At 38.1% G+C, this 14,407-nt stretch overlaps 2 protein-coding genes across 3 annotated transcripts; both read right to left on the bottom strand.

Moving 5' to 3' along the window:
* Window positions 1-1,726: 1,726 nt before the first annotated feature.
* Window positions 1,727-6,878, bottom strand: LOC103324713 (uncharacterized). The gene is made up of 10 exons (XM_089048206.1): window positions 5,929-6,878; window positions 5,330-5,524; window positions 5,104-5,199; window positions 4,869-4,995; window positions 3,682-4,744; window positions 3,144-3,644; window positions 2,875-3,040; window positions 2,628-2,792; window positions 2,398-2,550; window positions 1,727-2,303 (listed from the first exon to the last, which is right to left on the bottom strand). The coding sequence occupies exons 1-10, from the start codon at window positions 5,983-5,985 to the stop codon at window positions 2,103-2,105; spliced, it is 2,724 nt and encodes a 907-aa protein (XP_088904332.1). The 5' UTR covers window positions 5,986-6,878; the 3' UTR covers window positions 1,727-2,102.
* A 917-nt stretch (window positions 6,879-7,795) lies between these two features.
* Window positions 7,796-12,327, bottom strand: LOC103324676 (COP1-interacting protein 7). 2 transcript variants are annotated; one of them, XM_089048205.1, is made up of 8 exons: window positions 11,904-12,327; window positions 11,622-11,798; window positions 11,391-11,488; window positions 10,902-10,951; window positions 10,752-10,804; window positions 10,495-10,647; window positions 8,477-10,225; window positions 7,796-8,348 (listed from the first exon to the last, which is right to left on the bottom strand). In XM_089048205.1, exons 7-8 carry the CDS (start codon window positions 8,915-8,917, stop codon window positions 8,172-8,174), a joined length of 618 nt encoding a protein of 205 aa, XP_088904331.1. In that variant the 5' UTR covers window positions 8,918-10,225; window positions 10,495-10,647; window positions 10,752-10,804; window positions 10,902-10,951; window positions 11,391-11,488; window positions 11,622-11,798; window positions 11,904-12,327; the 3' UTR covers window positions 7,796-8,171. Both variants share the same exon structure in this region, with proteins under 2 accessions (XP_088904331.1, XP_008224997.2).
* Window positions 12,328-14,407: the final 2,080 nt, after the last annotated feature.

The following is a 14,407-nucleotide window of genomic DNA, read 5'->3' as shown; positions in this document are numbered from 1 at the left end:
ATTAATTAAATGAAGATAATATGATAAATTCACATTTTCATATTAAAAAATTAAAATTAAAAACAAAATCAAATAATAAGTCCTACTTTTATGGAACATAATTACCCATGTTATCTTTTTTTAATTCTAAAAATAAAATAAAAAATAAAAAATAAAACCAATTGGCACATGCGTGAGAGTGTGCCAAGGCTAGTATTGCATAAAAATTAGAAGGCAAAGAAAACAGCCTTGTAATAATTTCTATATGTGACGGTGGTGCACTTACTTGCTCTGGAGTGGACATATCTCTCCAGCTTTCAACTACTCCCCTTCCTTTTTGGCAAAGTGGTCGGCTTTCCTACATAGATCGTTAGTGTCTTTAGAAGCAAGAAGAGATAGATAGTGAGAACTTGCAAGAAATAGCCACTGCATTTGAGTGCTGTTTATTTATACACAAATTTAGTCTGTGCAATATCAATCTTACCCCTTTCAAGTACAATTTAGACACTTCAAACATGCAGTACAATGCAGTACAGCTATGGAAACTCTATATATACTAAGCAAAGTAAGGGTTTTTTTTTTTTTTTTCCATCTTTATTTATTTGAGTTGAGTAACTTAAGAGCTGGTTTGAGAGTGATCCTGAATAGGTTAATAATCACTTCTCTCTAGAATCATCACTTCCAAAAGAGCCCTAATTAAGTAGCATGAAAAATTGAATTGAAAATATATGTACTTTTCATTGAGGTTTCCGTTTCCTAATTACTATTTCCCAAAACACATACCAACTTCAATTTCTTAATTGACGTCCTAACTATATAGTTTTAATATAGAGTTTTTAAATGTCATCTACAAAAAGGGACCCATTAACTAAGTTATATAAAAGCGAATTGGCAACCTTTCACAAAATAAGTACACCATGCATGCATAGGCAATCAAGCTGTCTCAATTACCCACCAAACTCAAGGATGTGCTATTTTTAACTTCGATAAACTCCTTACTTAATTTTGTTCTGACCATTTAATTATTTACTTGTTCAACTGTGGAAATGCATTAAAGGTCTCCAGTGGCCAGTAATGCTACTTGCTAATAGAAAAATATATATATTTCATACCCAAGGAAGTTATCAGTTGGATACCACGCGTAAATCTTATATATTGAAATAATCTGATTAGGTAAGATAATTCCAGTCAATACCTAATACTCTTTGTATTTCCCGAACGACAAATCCTCGCTTCGTACCAAATATTCATGATGCATACATCAGACTAGTATTTTTCTTTCTGATCATTTCTATATATTAATTAGAGCTGATTTTTCCAAGAGTACTAGTACTGCAAGGCTCAAATAGAATAACATAAATTATTTATTTACTCAATGAGCTAAGGAAATCGATGTATGAAATGATACATTGGGTTGGGCGTCCAAAGAAGAAAATGATACATGTATTGTATCGAGATTCAAACACAATGGTCATGTAATATTTTATAGGGTAACTACATTTTTTCTTAATTATAGTAAGTTTTTTGTTATTTTTCGTCCTAAGTTTAATCCAAATTATTTTAATATTTACCACAACTTTTAGGCGGTTTTATGAAGGAAACAAGCTACCAAGCTCAAGGGGGACCCGATAAAAAAAAACCAGACAAACCCAATGCCCAAATGGGTGGCCTGAGCAGAAAGAAACATTAATTCTTCTATATCTGTATATATCACGGTTGTAAGCATATACAAAATCTCCAACTCATGGAACTAAGAACTTAAAACTATATATATATTGCACATATAAAGGTTGAACAAGCAAGAAGAGATAGACAGTACAATTTATAAGAACACAACAAAGACGAAATTTTCTCATATATCCGCCTGGAAGTGGTCCCAATCAAGTCCTAAATCAAAATCATAACTCATACATACAAAGCCTAAATTTACAAGTTTTTGGTTTTTGTTCTTGGACCTGATTATTTACAAGGGTGGCAACAAAAAGAAAAGCTTTTTTGGTTTTTTGGGTATTGTCAAAACAGAACGCTTTTAATCATAAGGAGTATAAGGTTCGTATAGGATACGATTATACAAGGATAATTTGTTGGTTTCAAAGTCCAGGGAGATCAATTGGGAATTAGGCTCAGTGGTGGTGGGGATCAGACTCAATTTCATTAGCCAGTTCTTTTGTGAGCATGTCAGCACGATCATCATGTCCACCAGCAAATGTGTAGACCCTGAAAGCAAACTGGAAAGCCCTCCAAAGCATTTTAACACATATCTTTGTTTGCTTCTGATCTGTTTTTCTTCCAGTCTGCTCTGCTGCTTTTGCTTCTCTCCTATCCTGCATCAACAATCATAAGCCCCATTTCAATGTCAACAACCCCTTTTCCCAACTAGCTAATTTGTGAGTCTATATTTTTAAACAGACTAGCTACCTTTAGTGCCATTTCCATGCAGCTTGAGGAAACATCTACCATTGCTTCTTTGATCCTGATTAGGATATTGAAGTCAAAATGAATATTCTGAGACTGAAATTTCTTGGCTTCATCATCCTTAGTTCGTTCCATTGCGTCGATTTCTCCTTTGATCTGTTTGTTTCTTTTGGTTAGTTAGGGAAAATGCAGAGAAAATTAATTAGGACAGTATAAAATGAACATTTATGGACCTTATTGAAGTAACGTTCAGTCTTGTCAAGAAGCTGACCCAATGGAGCCTCTAGTTTCCAGTTCTGTAGTTCAATTAGCATGACATTTAACTTTGAGTGCAGAGCTGCTGCCATCCTTATTGTTTCCAACTTCCTTGTTGGGAACCCTTCAAACCTTGACAGCACCTGCAGTTTGGAAAATTAACATGTCACGATCAGAATAATGGAAACTAACAGATTAATTAGGACACAATTATTGATTGTTTACCTGTGACTCATCAGTCAAGTGCTCAAGAATGGATTCTACTTTCTTTTGAAAATCTATCAGCTCACTCATGTCCTTTGTCTGGAAAGAACTGAGGGTAGTTCTCATTTCCATGATAGGCTTTGCATACTTCTGAGCATCTTCTTCAATTTGTAGAAAGTATGCTGATCTGAGGCACAAAAACAGGAAAGGCAGAAGAATCTTTAATTACTAAGATTATTATTGTCTATGGTTGTTAGAAATAGAGGGTCTATGGAAGTTAACATACATACCTCTTTGTCATCTCTGCTAGAGCATCAGCCATTCCTTGTTTTCCACCAGAGCTGCTCCCAATTCCCCCTTTTCTCCCATTGGCTGACTTGCCATTCAAGCTAGATCCTTCCACCTTGCCCTTGAGAAGGCGGTACAGACTGCCCATTTGGGATGATCTCTTCAGTTTAGTGTCCTTCTTGGGGCGCAACGATCTTGCTGCACCAAATGCAGGAGGTGGGGGTGGAGCAGCTCCATTTGGCTGTCCTCTTAGCATAGGTGGTGGGGGCGGAGGACCTCCACTTGATGATCCTGGTGGAGGCGGTGGTGGAGGAGCTCCATTTGATGATCCTGGTGGAGGAGGTGGTGGTGGAGGACCTCCAATTGATGATCCTGGTGGAGGGGGTGGTGGTGGTGGACCCATTCTTCTTGATCCTGGTGGCATTGGTGTAGGTGGTGGTGGTGGTGGAGCATTACTTGTATTGATCGTGGTGCCATTGGTGGTAGGTGGTGGGGTTGGTGGTACAGCTGCTGCTGCGTATTTCGTGGTGCCATAATGTTGGAGGTGGTGGGGGTGGTGGCAGTACAGCTGCTGCTGCGTTTTGTGGTGTTAATGTTGGTAGTGGTGGTGGAGGGGGTGCTGCAACTGTTGGCTGCAGGGCAGCTAGTGATGGTGGTGGTGGTGGTGGCTGCGGCGGCGTTGCAACATTTCGCTGCAATGTAGGCGGTGATGCTGGTGCAGGGGGTGTTGGTGGCACTGGTATTTTTGTTTCTGTTAATGTATTAGGCAGTGAAAATTGTAGTCCCGTTGGCGGCGGAGGTGGTGGAGGTGGAGGTGTTGATGTTGTTGGTTGTTGCAGTATTGAGGGTGAAGATAGTGGTGGATTTAGTGACAATGTGGATGGTGAGGGTGGAGGTGAAGATGTTGATGTTGTTGGTTGTAGTAGTATTGAGGGCGAAGACAGTGGTGGATTTAGTGACAATGTTGATGGTGAGGGTGGAGGCAAAGACACTTGTGTGGTGTCTGCTTCCGAAGTTTCAGGGGCTGTGGTTGGAGTTTCAACATCATCACTTGTGTTGTCTATTTCCTTTCCCTTAGCATTCTCATTCAAACTTGGATTTGGGACTTCTTTTGTGTCCTTTCGAGCGCTGCTATGTCTCACTTCCTCATCATCAGTTGCTGCAATTGCCTTTTCAGGATTGCTCTTTAAATCTGCCTCAATTGATGGTTCCTCAACCAATTGGCCACTCTTGTCCAAACCATTGCTGGTGCCATGGGCTCCTTGTTTTGACAAGTGAAGTGACAAGTGCTTAACATCAATCGGGTTCAGTTTCCCCACTGCTTGCACTCTGAGAGTCCAAAGAAGGGGTGATTTGGAACCAACATTGGCCTTCTTTCGAGCCTGGGGAGAACCATCAATCAGCTCTGGCAGGACAGAGGATGGAGTGACTGGAGAAGAGCAGCTGGAGACTGAGGTGCAGCTCTCTGAATCGCTCAAGAATTTTCCAAATGAGCTATTCAGAGGGCTGTAGCCTTCTCCTTTCTGGTCATCCTCATCCATCATATCGAACTTGTCCCTTGCCATCTTGATCAAGCAATCGAGTGTTGCCAACACCGTCTCAACTACAATCATATAGAGTGATCATCAACTTTAGGTTAAAAATTATGGCAGGAAGAAGCAGTTAGATTTTTGTTTCCGATACCAAATAGAGGCCTCAATGAATCCTAAAGAAAATTTGTAACAAACCAAGTTGATCCGAATTGACATCCTCCTTGAATGATGGCAAATCATAACTCAATTTGTCCAACCTGTCATGATTTGTCATCCAAGACTCTCCTATAGATTTCAATGCCTTGCAGAAGGAGGCAAGGACCTGTATGGATATGGAGATATTAAATTTGTTCATAAGCTTAATAACGTAGAGTAATTACAGCTGCATTTAAGCCATATATTCTTGGTGTAATGTAACTATGGATTTTACCTGTTCTGTTGATGCTCCCTTCAGTTCTGATAATTGATTATGCAGGACAATTTCAGGGTAAAGCTTTTGGAGATCTCTCATCAACCTCATCACCAGCTGCAAGCAGGAAATAGCAGGGAGATTAAATCTTAAACAGATTGTAAAATACAGAAAATTAAACACAAGATTTCAACATAATTAAAAAAAGAAAAGAAAAAGGAAGGCAGCCAATGAGTCATAAACATACCTCATCTGTGGCAGCAGATGCATCATAAGCTGGTAGGTCGATGATGTCCATGAAGATGATGATCTTCTTCCGGAGCTCGATCATCATAATCTGGTTGCCTGAATCTCTGAAAGACCTATTTTTTGGCATGCCTCTCCTAGAAGCGTTCTTCTGTTTCAAGGGCGGACTCTTGGGCTGGCTAGAGTCTTTCCTCCCCTGCAGCCAGAGCAACTCTTTTCATGTAAACGATTTTATAGCCTAGACCTCATTGCTCATTGACACCTTACCAAAGATTCATTTCCTATATTGCAATGCTAATTGAAATGGATGGCGTGAAGTAATGAGAAAACTGGCAGAAAAAAAGAAGAAGCAATAGAACTGAAGAGGTAGGTATGTTGTTGAAACTGGCCTCGATCATAAAGGTTAACAAAAAATCCCAGTTATGGAGTTCATGGCAAAGCTGAATGCTGCATGCAATGCAACAAACATAATCTTGACAGAAAACAATGGTTTCCTGCCCTGTTGCCTTAAAGATTATTAGAATGTCTAGATTTAGACAGTCTTGTTTTATTTGGAGATTTAAGCATGAGGTTTTACAGAAACAGACAAGATCAATGTACCTTCATTCCAGAAGGCTTACGACGAAACAATGGACCAAAGCAGTTTCCGAGAGTCATGGCTTGAACCAACGCAAAGACTGGTGATAAAGAGTTGAACTGGACTAGGATGAGGACGATGATGACGAATGGATGATGATGCTGTTGAATGATGATGCAATTGGGTGCTTACCATTACTGGTCAGCACACCCTTAAGCCTTACTTGGGTTTGAAAATCCAACTCCAAAATATAAAAATGCAGAACTTTTCAAATTTCAAACTTCAACAAGAGAAGATTTTGTTTGTTTGTTTTGGATTTGAAAAACAAACTAAGAGGTGATGAATCAAAAGATTACGTGCAGAGGACTTGAGGTGATTAGTTTGTACATGTGAATGGGACAACCATTTGTGTTGTGTTCTGCCTCGGAACTTTCTCTGGGAAGAGAGAAGCCAAGGAGAGATTGAATGCCAAAGTGGCTTTATTAAGGATCATCCCGCGTTGAGAGAATAGGCTGTAGTAGCTGTCTTAGACCTAAGTTTCTCTTTTTCTTTTCTTGAAACGGTCTTAGAGCTAGCTTGTTAATTACGTAATTTCTTCATTTTTGTTCTGTGTTTTTTAATTAATTAATTAAATTAATTACCTGTTTAGTTTTAGCATATCATGCATTCCGTAATAGCAGGAACTGATGCTAGATTTTTGACGGCTGACAGCTAAAACAGAATGATACAGCTTTTCATCTGTGTAAGATGAGGCGGTGGTTGCATAACGTTCTACCAGAATTTTTTTTATAAAAAAAAATTTCCATTTTTATTTCCACAAAATTAAATTCAATAATTATCCATTGGAACAAACTTGGTAACCTATTAAACAGATATGTATTGTAAAAAGATCCGTATTAAGTTAAACCACATCTAAGCACTGATTTTTCACCTAATTTAGGCTCAGTTGGACCATAGTTATATATATATATAATGTACCACCACATGTTTTTCAGGATGCAAATGGCGGGAGAGGCGAGGTTAGTAACTAAGTAATGGTAGCTGTTGGTGAGTGGAGGTTTTCTGGGTCAAAATAATATTCTTTATTTTTTAAAATAAATAAAACTTTTTTGAGTGATTTACAAATAATTATAAAATTTGTTATTTACTCCAACTAATTAGACACAATTGTCCGATCACTCCAGGGTATGTAAGTTTTTCTCGTCCAACTCGGTATGTTTGAGAATGGAAAATGTTGGACATATGTAAGAATATTTATGTACTTATGTATATAAGAATCTTCCTGGACTTAGGATATCGAACGTGTTGTCCCTAATCACCCTAAGAATGGGACAAGTCGAGTTTTATGCCAAGGCCAACACAACATTGATCATATATAAAAATTATCCATGCCAAGCATACCAAAAACTTACCCGAGAACCATGCCTTTTGGTGTTAGTCAATGTTCATATCTCATTTGTTTTGTATTTTGATTTGACTACCCCATTTGAAGTTTGGACAGTTGAATCTTTGCTATCCCTTTCCTTCACCAAATTTACAGGGTCATTTTGGCCTGGTCACAAAGGAAGATCATCTACCATAAGAGAGGCTAGTTTGTTCTTGCACTTTGTATAAAGCGAGCCTTAACCTGTTACATTTTAGCTTGCACAATTCACTTCTGGTGGAACCTGCATTAAAATGGCACATATTCATTTTTCGCCACGAAGACTTCAATCCATTTTGGGGGAAGTCCATGCCCCGCCGGCACCGGCAGAGGTTACTTGCATTGAAGATTAGAGAGGCCTGGCCACACTAGTACCTGCATATTATTGTATTAATTAAACAATACGTGTTTGTATGCCAACTCATAACAACCAGTTAGCATTAAACAAGTTTTTTTTGGGGGGGATATATTCAAACGTGCATATATTCAATTAGAAACCAAGGGGATACAAATTCCTTATCCCAGCTTATGAATGTAAAAATATGTAAACGTTGTGCATCCAGGTATGCCAATTGACACACCTCTACTTATTTTCCTGGCAACAAATGGCATCTTTTTGCACTTCAACTCATAAAAGACGAATTGCCAATTCAGCGAGGCAGTAAACTCTGAAACAAATAGTAGAAGCATCATGCCAAAGGTATAGTAAAGGGATATTATAACTATGAACAAATCTATATGGGAGTTTCAATCAAGAATTCATAGGCTCAAACTGGTTGTAGGCCAAATCAGCCCTCATGTGTATAGACTGTACTTGTGGCTGCGGCTGCTTTGTATATCCATTTACAGATGTAGAGTTCTCTTGGTAGATTGAAGTTTGCTCTTGTCACTCTTAATGGAGCCCTTAGCTGTTTTACTCTCTAATGGAACTCTTTTGGGTGCTACCGCTGCAGTTTTCTCAGCAATTCTTTTTTGGCGTTCTATCCGCAGTTCCTCCATCTTTTTCCGAATTTCTTCTTCCTGTGTACAAGCATATTCATCAGGTTCCAACGAAGAAAAATAAATTAATAAAAATGTATAAAGAAGTTAGACAATGAAAGGTACCAAACAACAACTTCATGATAAGCAACTGCATGATCATCATTTACCTTCTCCAATTTGCTCTTTTGTATCATAGGCCTACGTGCAGGAGATGCTTTATTGCTTTTGAAATCAATTCTGTTGTTAAGTGGTTTCCGTACAATGTTAGACCTTGCTTCTTTTCCACCATCTTTTGTTCCAGGAGATTTATTGTTCTTCATACCATTTGAAGCAAGCTTCTTATCCACAACATCAGTTGTCTCAACGCCAGAAGATCTTCGGTTGGCATCTGGAAATGAAATTTCTGCTCCATAGTCCATACTCCAAGAAATTGCAGTAGACTCCAAGTTTGAATCCCTTTCCAGAATCATTGAAAGGTCATCTGGCTCAGAGGTCTTAGGTGCTCCATGCTTATCTTGTGCATTATCTATAGTGCCATTTTCCTTCTTGGCAGCTAAACTCAGATTGTTATCCATGTTTATTTCAGTTTTCCATGGAGATTCATACATATCATTAGATGCTGATCTAGTCTGTATAAAGAAAGAATCATCCTACACCCATGTCTTTTCTCTCTAATGCGAAAATACAATCACCATCAGAAATTGTTTGCAAAATTGGTACTCTCGAGTTTTCTGTATTTTCTGAGTGATTGACAACAAACCAATCTTCGCTCCTCAAACTCTTGGTTATAGTAGATTCAGCAGCAGAAGCAGAAAATGCACACCTGATGTCAGCTCCTGACTTTTCTGATCTCTGCAAAAATAATATATCCCGATCTTCACAATCCTTTCTCTCCATAACTGAACCAAACTTTTTCATTTTGAAAATCTTCCAACTTCACTGTATAATCATTTCTTTCATTCCTCTCCATCACAACCAAAGGATCAACTGCAGCTCCAGCTGTTAGTTTCTTCGGAATTCTCTCAAAATCAAGCCCCAAAGTAGGCCTGCCTGCTAATGAATCTCCACCTTCAGACCTCGCTAGAAAATGTTCATCAGTATTAACTGACAAATCCTCACTACTTGATCCATTCAAAATACAGTGATTCTTGTCGACATTTGACTCATGGGATATCTCCAATACTTCTGCTTTATCAGACTTTTGTTCGAGGGAATTTTCATCATCAAACTCCTCATCTGAAAAAGATTCATCAGAAACTCCACCTTTATTCCCATCTCTCCTCTTGGGTGTGATGTAGTTAATATTTTGAATAACCACTTTTCTAGAGGATTTCTTCCTAAACTTATTTTTGGATGAATTCTCCATATCAGAATGCTTTCTCTCTTGCACTGTGTCTGAGTCAGAATCACTCGCAGAAGTGGAGTCGCTGGACTCAATTTGTTTGCCTTCCCCTGAATGTTCAGATCTTTTTTTATTGGAGTTCTTCCTCCTTCTTGAAGATGACTTCTGAACCCTATGATGGTTGGGTTCCATACGAAAGCTTGCTTCCTCCATGTTGGGAGGCCACTGCAGGTTCCTTGGATAATGAGGAGGGAAAGACTGCATAGTAGGAAAGGGATATCCATGGTATGGAGGCAATTGGTTTGTATGGCCCAGCGAACTGTAAAAGTATTGAGGAATCTGGTTTGGAAATGGCATTGGCGCTTGAACTTTTTCACCAGTAGGGACACCTGCATTGGGAAGATTTAACATAACATTTTGATTAGTGACATCTGTTTCATTCGTAAGTGTAATTCCAGATGCTCCTGCGAATTGCAAATCTGGTGAAGAGGCCACCATTGCTGCTAGTTCTTCCATAAATAAACCATCTGTGTGCTTTTTCTTGTATACTTCCCTGAAGTTAATGCATGCTTCCCTACCATGTAAACAATACTTAATCTTATGAGACTCCAGCAGGCTCAACATTAAGGAAAAGCAAGATGACCTAAATTTAATTTCTCCATATGAAGTGAAAAGTAGACCATGCAAAAGCGACTAGAATATAGATGAATGAAACAAAGCATTTGAGGTCTATCTGGTGGCATGTTTTGAAGTGTTAAAACAGATGAATGAAACAGAAACAATCCATAATACAAAATATAATATAAAATAAAATGATCAACCTTACTGGTTACCAGTTCATACCTTAAGCGCAAAGCTCCAAATGCATCCGAAAAAGAAATGAGATCATCTATATTGTGGATTTCAAACCCAGCAACTAGGCCTCGAGCATAAGCCATTGCTTGCTTCTTCCGAAGCAATGCTATCCTTGTTTCCAAAATACGTTGAAGGCGAACCCTATATTACAAAAAATCCCGAATGAATCAATGATAAAGATACTGAATGACACTGCAAGTGAGACTGTATTTCACCAATTGTAGCCATCCAAAAGAAACAATTACTTGGAGTTCTCGTGTTCTGCTACATCCTCTGTTTCTTCAAGTTTGCCTCTTTTCTAGAAAGAAACAATTAAGGAGCTAAAGTAATGAGGTATAATTCTTCAAAATACCTGACTGGTTATGTTAAAACTTGAGAATCTATATGTAAAATACCTTTAAAGAATCAGTTGGCTTCCTTGTACTCCGATCGGCAGAGACAACTCCTGAGCAACAAAAGTTAGTTTGAGATGAAAGTACAAAATTCAAGTCCTCCTTTGATCTAAATTAATTGACATTTTACCCATAATGTAAGAATTTACACTGACAAATAAAGCGTGTCTTAAATTGTATTTCTGCATAATCATTTCATTCGGATCCATTTCATTCAATGGACACATTACTGCATTTTATTACAATAATGGTTTTGTTGGGTAGGCTGATACAAACAAAATGATTTCTCCCCTATCTCAACCTAATAAGCAAATAAAGAAAACAAGTCATGGCTCCTAGACAAGGATTTTCCTTATTTTTACCCAACATTTTCTCAGCAACCAAACGGAGCAGACCTAACAAAACCAATACTTTCAACAAATAGAACAGAACCCAATACACCACCAAAAAGAACTATCTTTCACGTATAAGCCATAAGGAAAACTGAGATACCTTCCTCCAGTTGAACTGAACTCTCAATCTGCAAAATCTCCCTTTCAATACTGACAAACCTCTCCAGAACTGCTGGTGTGCTGACAAAGCGCACAAATCTGCCCCATATAAAAAGAAAAAAGCTTTAACCACAAAAGAAATTGTCTATCTAAATTAGCAAACTATCAATTACACTAGTGGGCAATTTCACAAATTAACAATACAAAAGGCCAAAAGAAGTTTGAGAATTACCTTTGAAAGGTGGATTTGGTGAACCAGGGTGCATGAGGTGTGGGCGGGCGAAGAGTAATTGAATAGCCACCTCTAGAAATCTCATCTTTTACAGATTTGAGGTGAGAAACATAGGGCTGGAACAACCCAGATGCTAGTTTCTCTGATTTGCCTCCATAGAAGATCACCAAGTCACATCTTCACTCATTTATTTATACACAAATAGAAAGACAGAGAATAAGAAAGCAGAGTGAAATTGGACATAGTGGGCAGAGAAAGACAGAAATACAAAATCCATAGTACCTGGTTCGAGTTGGAGTGAGCTGAAACAAAGCATAGTCGAGGCGAGCTCCAGAGTCCATGGCCAGGGAAAAGGAGAAAACAGAGGAAACAGAGACTACAAGTGCATATAATGTCAGTATGCAAAGGCAAACACTAGAATGTCATCTTCTTGATTGAACTTGCAGGTCACATCCCGCAGGTCACATTCCACAGTTGTTAAAGTTGAAATGGAAAAGAAAGAGACAGAGAGAGACAGAGAGAGAGCAACAGGGTAGAGACAGCGAGAAATGATGAAGCGTTTGCACATGCGAATCATAAAGGCGGGCGGGATTATTTTAGAATCACGAACTAATTTGAGATTTTTTGTCATGTGGTACAAGCTACAGCTTTGATGTCAAAATAACATCCATTAGATCCAACAACAACCTGTCCTGAGTTTTGTCTGAAGTCAGTGAAATTGTACATTTTTAAAAATTTATATAAGATTTGTTAGGGTTCTTTCAAGTAAGAATTAAGGTTAAGATTAATCTTGGCATAGAAAAACAAAAGATGCCCTAATATAAACACTTGAGAATTATTTGGCAGGTTTGCACCAAAAATAAAACATTGCTTGGCAGATTGATAAATCCCCAAGTGATAAAAATGTGTCCGAATATATTTTTATTTCGGAGGTTAACTTTTAATGGTAGATAGAGAACATCCTTGTAATGGATCTGCTTGGGTATAAGTCCCTCATTATAGAATTGCTGAACACATGTATTCATGCACGATTTATAATATGGTGGTTTTGAGCTCAAGTAACATATCCTTGTAAGTTCACTACTTTTTTACTTTTTTTTATTTTTTTAAAATGAAGGAAAGTTTAGGGGAGGGAGAGGCTACCCCCACACCCAGGGCTAGGGCAAACCCCAGACGTTTTCGGATTTACAGAGAAATTTACAGATCACCCACCAGACCACTTTTTCTTTTATATATGTATTTTCTCTCCTATTTTCCTTTGAAAAATTTCAATCCCGATTTCAAAAGAGATCGTGTTGTACTCCAATCCAATAATATATAATGAAATAAAAATACTGATATATAAAGTGAAGAAAACCATAGGAGACAGCTGGGAAAAGTGACATTTAATTCCTGTGTTATATACTGTGACTAGTAGCTGAATTGATATTCGTTGTATAAGTGCAATTAAGGGAAGGGCTTTGAATGTATTTATTTTCCTTTTCCTCATTCTTTTCTCGAAGGAGGAAACTTATTGGCAATGAGGAAGGATCAACGCCACACATTTGCCGTGTTCGGAGCACCCAGAAACTAAAACGGCTTTGAATGAGAGGAAGAAGAACAGATCAAAGTAAAGATTTAGGATGTAAGTTGGACTTAGAATGCGGCACTCTTGTGCCCTCAATCCAAGCATTCGGACTGGCTGGCTCCAACAAGTTGACTGGTTCTGAGCCCAAATAAATAGTGCTGGGATTAGCCTAGCCCAACGTAGAAACCAATAAATTAAAAAACAAAACCCAAACATGGTTATTTTGACGGAGTCGTTATATGGGGAGTTCATATATGATACCATCACTGTAGCATTTCAACTAGACATGAATTCTATAATGAGGGTGCCATATATAAAAAAATTAATTTGCTGGCCTAGTTGCAGTGGACTAATTAGTTAGGAGATCAACTGCAGGCCTAGTTGAAGTTTATGGAAAATTAACTTCATGGCAAATATAACACATGCAAAAGGAGGGACGGGGTATTTGCATGAATTCAATTCAATTCGAGTCCATTGAGTAATTGACTGTTACACACTACATACGTATACATACACGTCATATAGGGCACACACAAGGATTTTACCAAGAAATTATATGCGAAATTCCTTCAAATTAATTATTCACAATCTACTATTTGTTGCCAACAAGATTCACTCAGATCCCAACACACACATGCCCAAATGAATTTCCTCGTCGTTTAAATTTGTTCCACTTCCCATTACCGCATAGCTTCAATTCATGTTCAAAATGACAGCAACCACGCATATTTGAAAGATACATATACAATCAATGTTTTTGTGGTTCTCATTGCATATGAGAATACGAGTGGAAACCCTTCAAACTTTAAACCGCACAGCAACTGCTCAAATTTGGTTGAGATGGAGTAGCAATTTAGATATTCACATTAGGGTTTATAAGTTGGAGTTCATGTGGACAAGCTTTAGGAAAGAAACTAATACTAAAATATTGTCATGCTAATGTAAGACAAAGGGACTTCTTCTGTGCATGCACTTTCCATAATGAGTACAAGACACAGAGGTCCCCACTCCTTCATAACCACCAAGTCAAAGAGCACGTTGTCCTTTTAGTCCAAATTCACGTTCATTTTAATACATCTACGCTTTCGCAGACATTGACACAATCAAACTAATTTAATTAAGTTAATTATGATCCTACGCGGCAACAGAGACACCAAACCGATGCTCAAATTCCCACATGCTACCAAAAGGTGATAACAGGTATAGGGCAAAAATCGAT

Source organism: Prunus mume, linkage group LG3 (assembly GCF_029339155.1).
Source record: "Prunus mume cultivar Tortuosa linkage group LG3, ASM2933915v1, whole genome shotgun sequence".
In the NCBI taxonomy this organism is placed as follows: domain Eukaryota; kingdom Viridiplantae; phylum Streptophyta; class Magnoliopsida; order Rosales; family Rosaceae; genus Prunus; species Prunus mume.
This window is presented reverse-complemented; position numbering and strand designations above follow the sequence as displayed.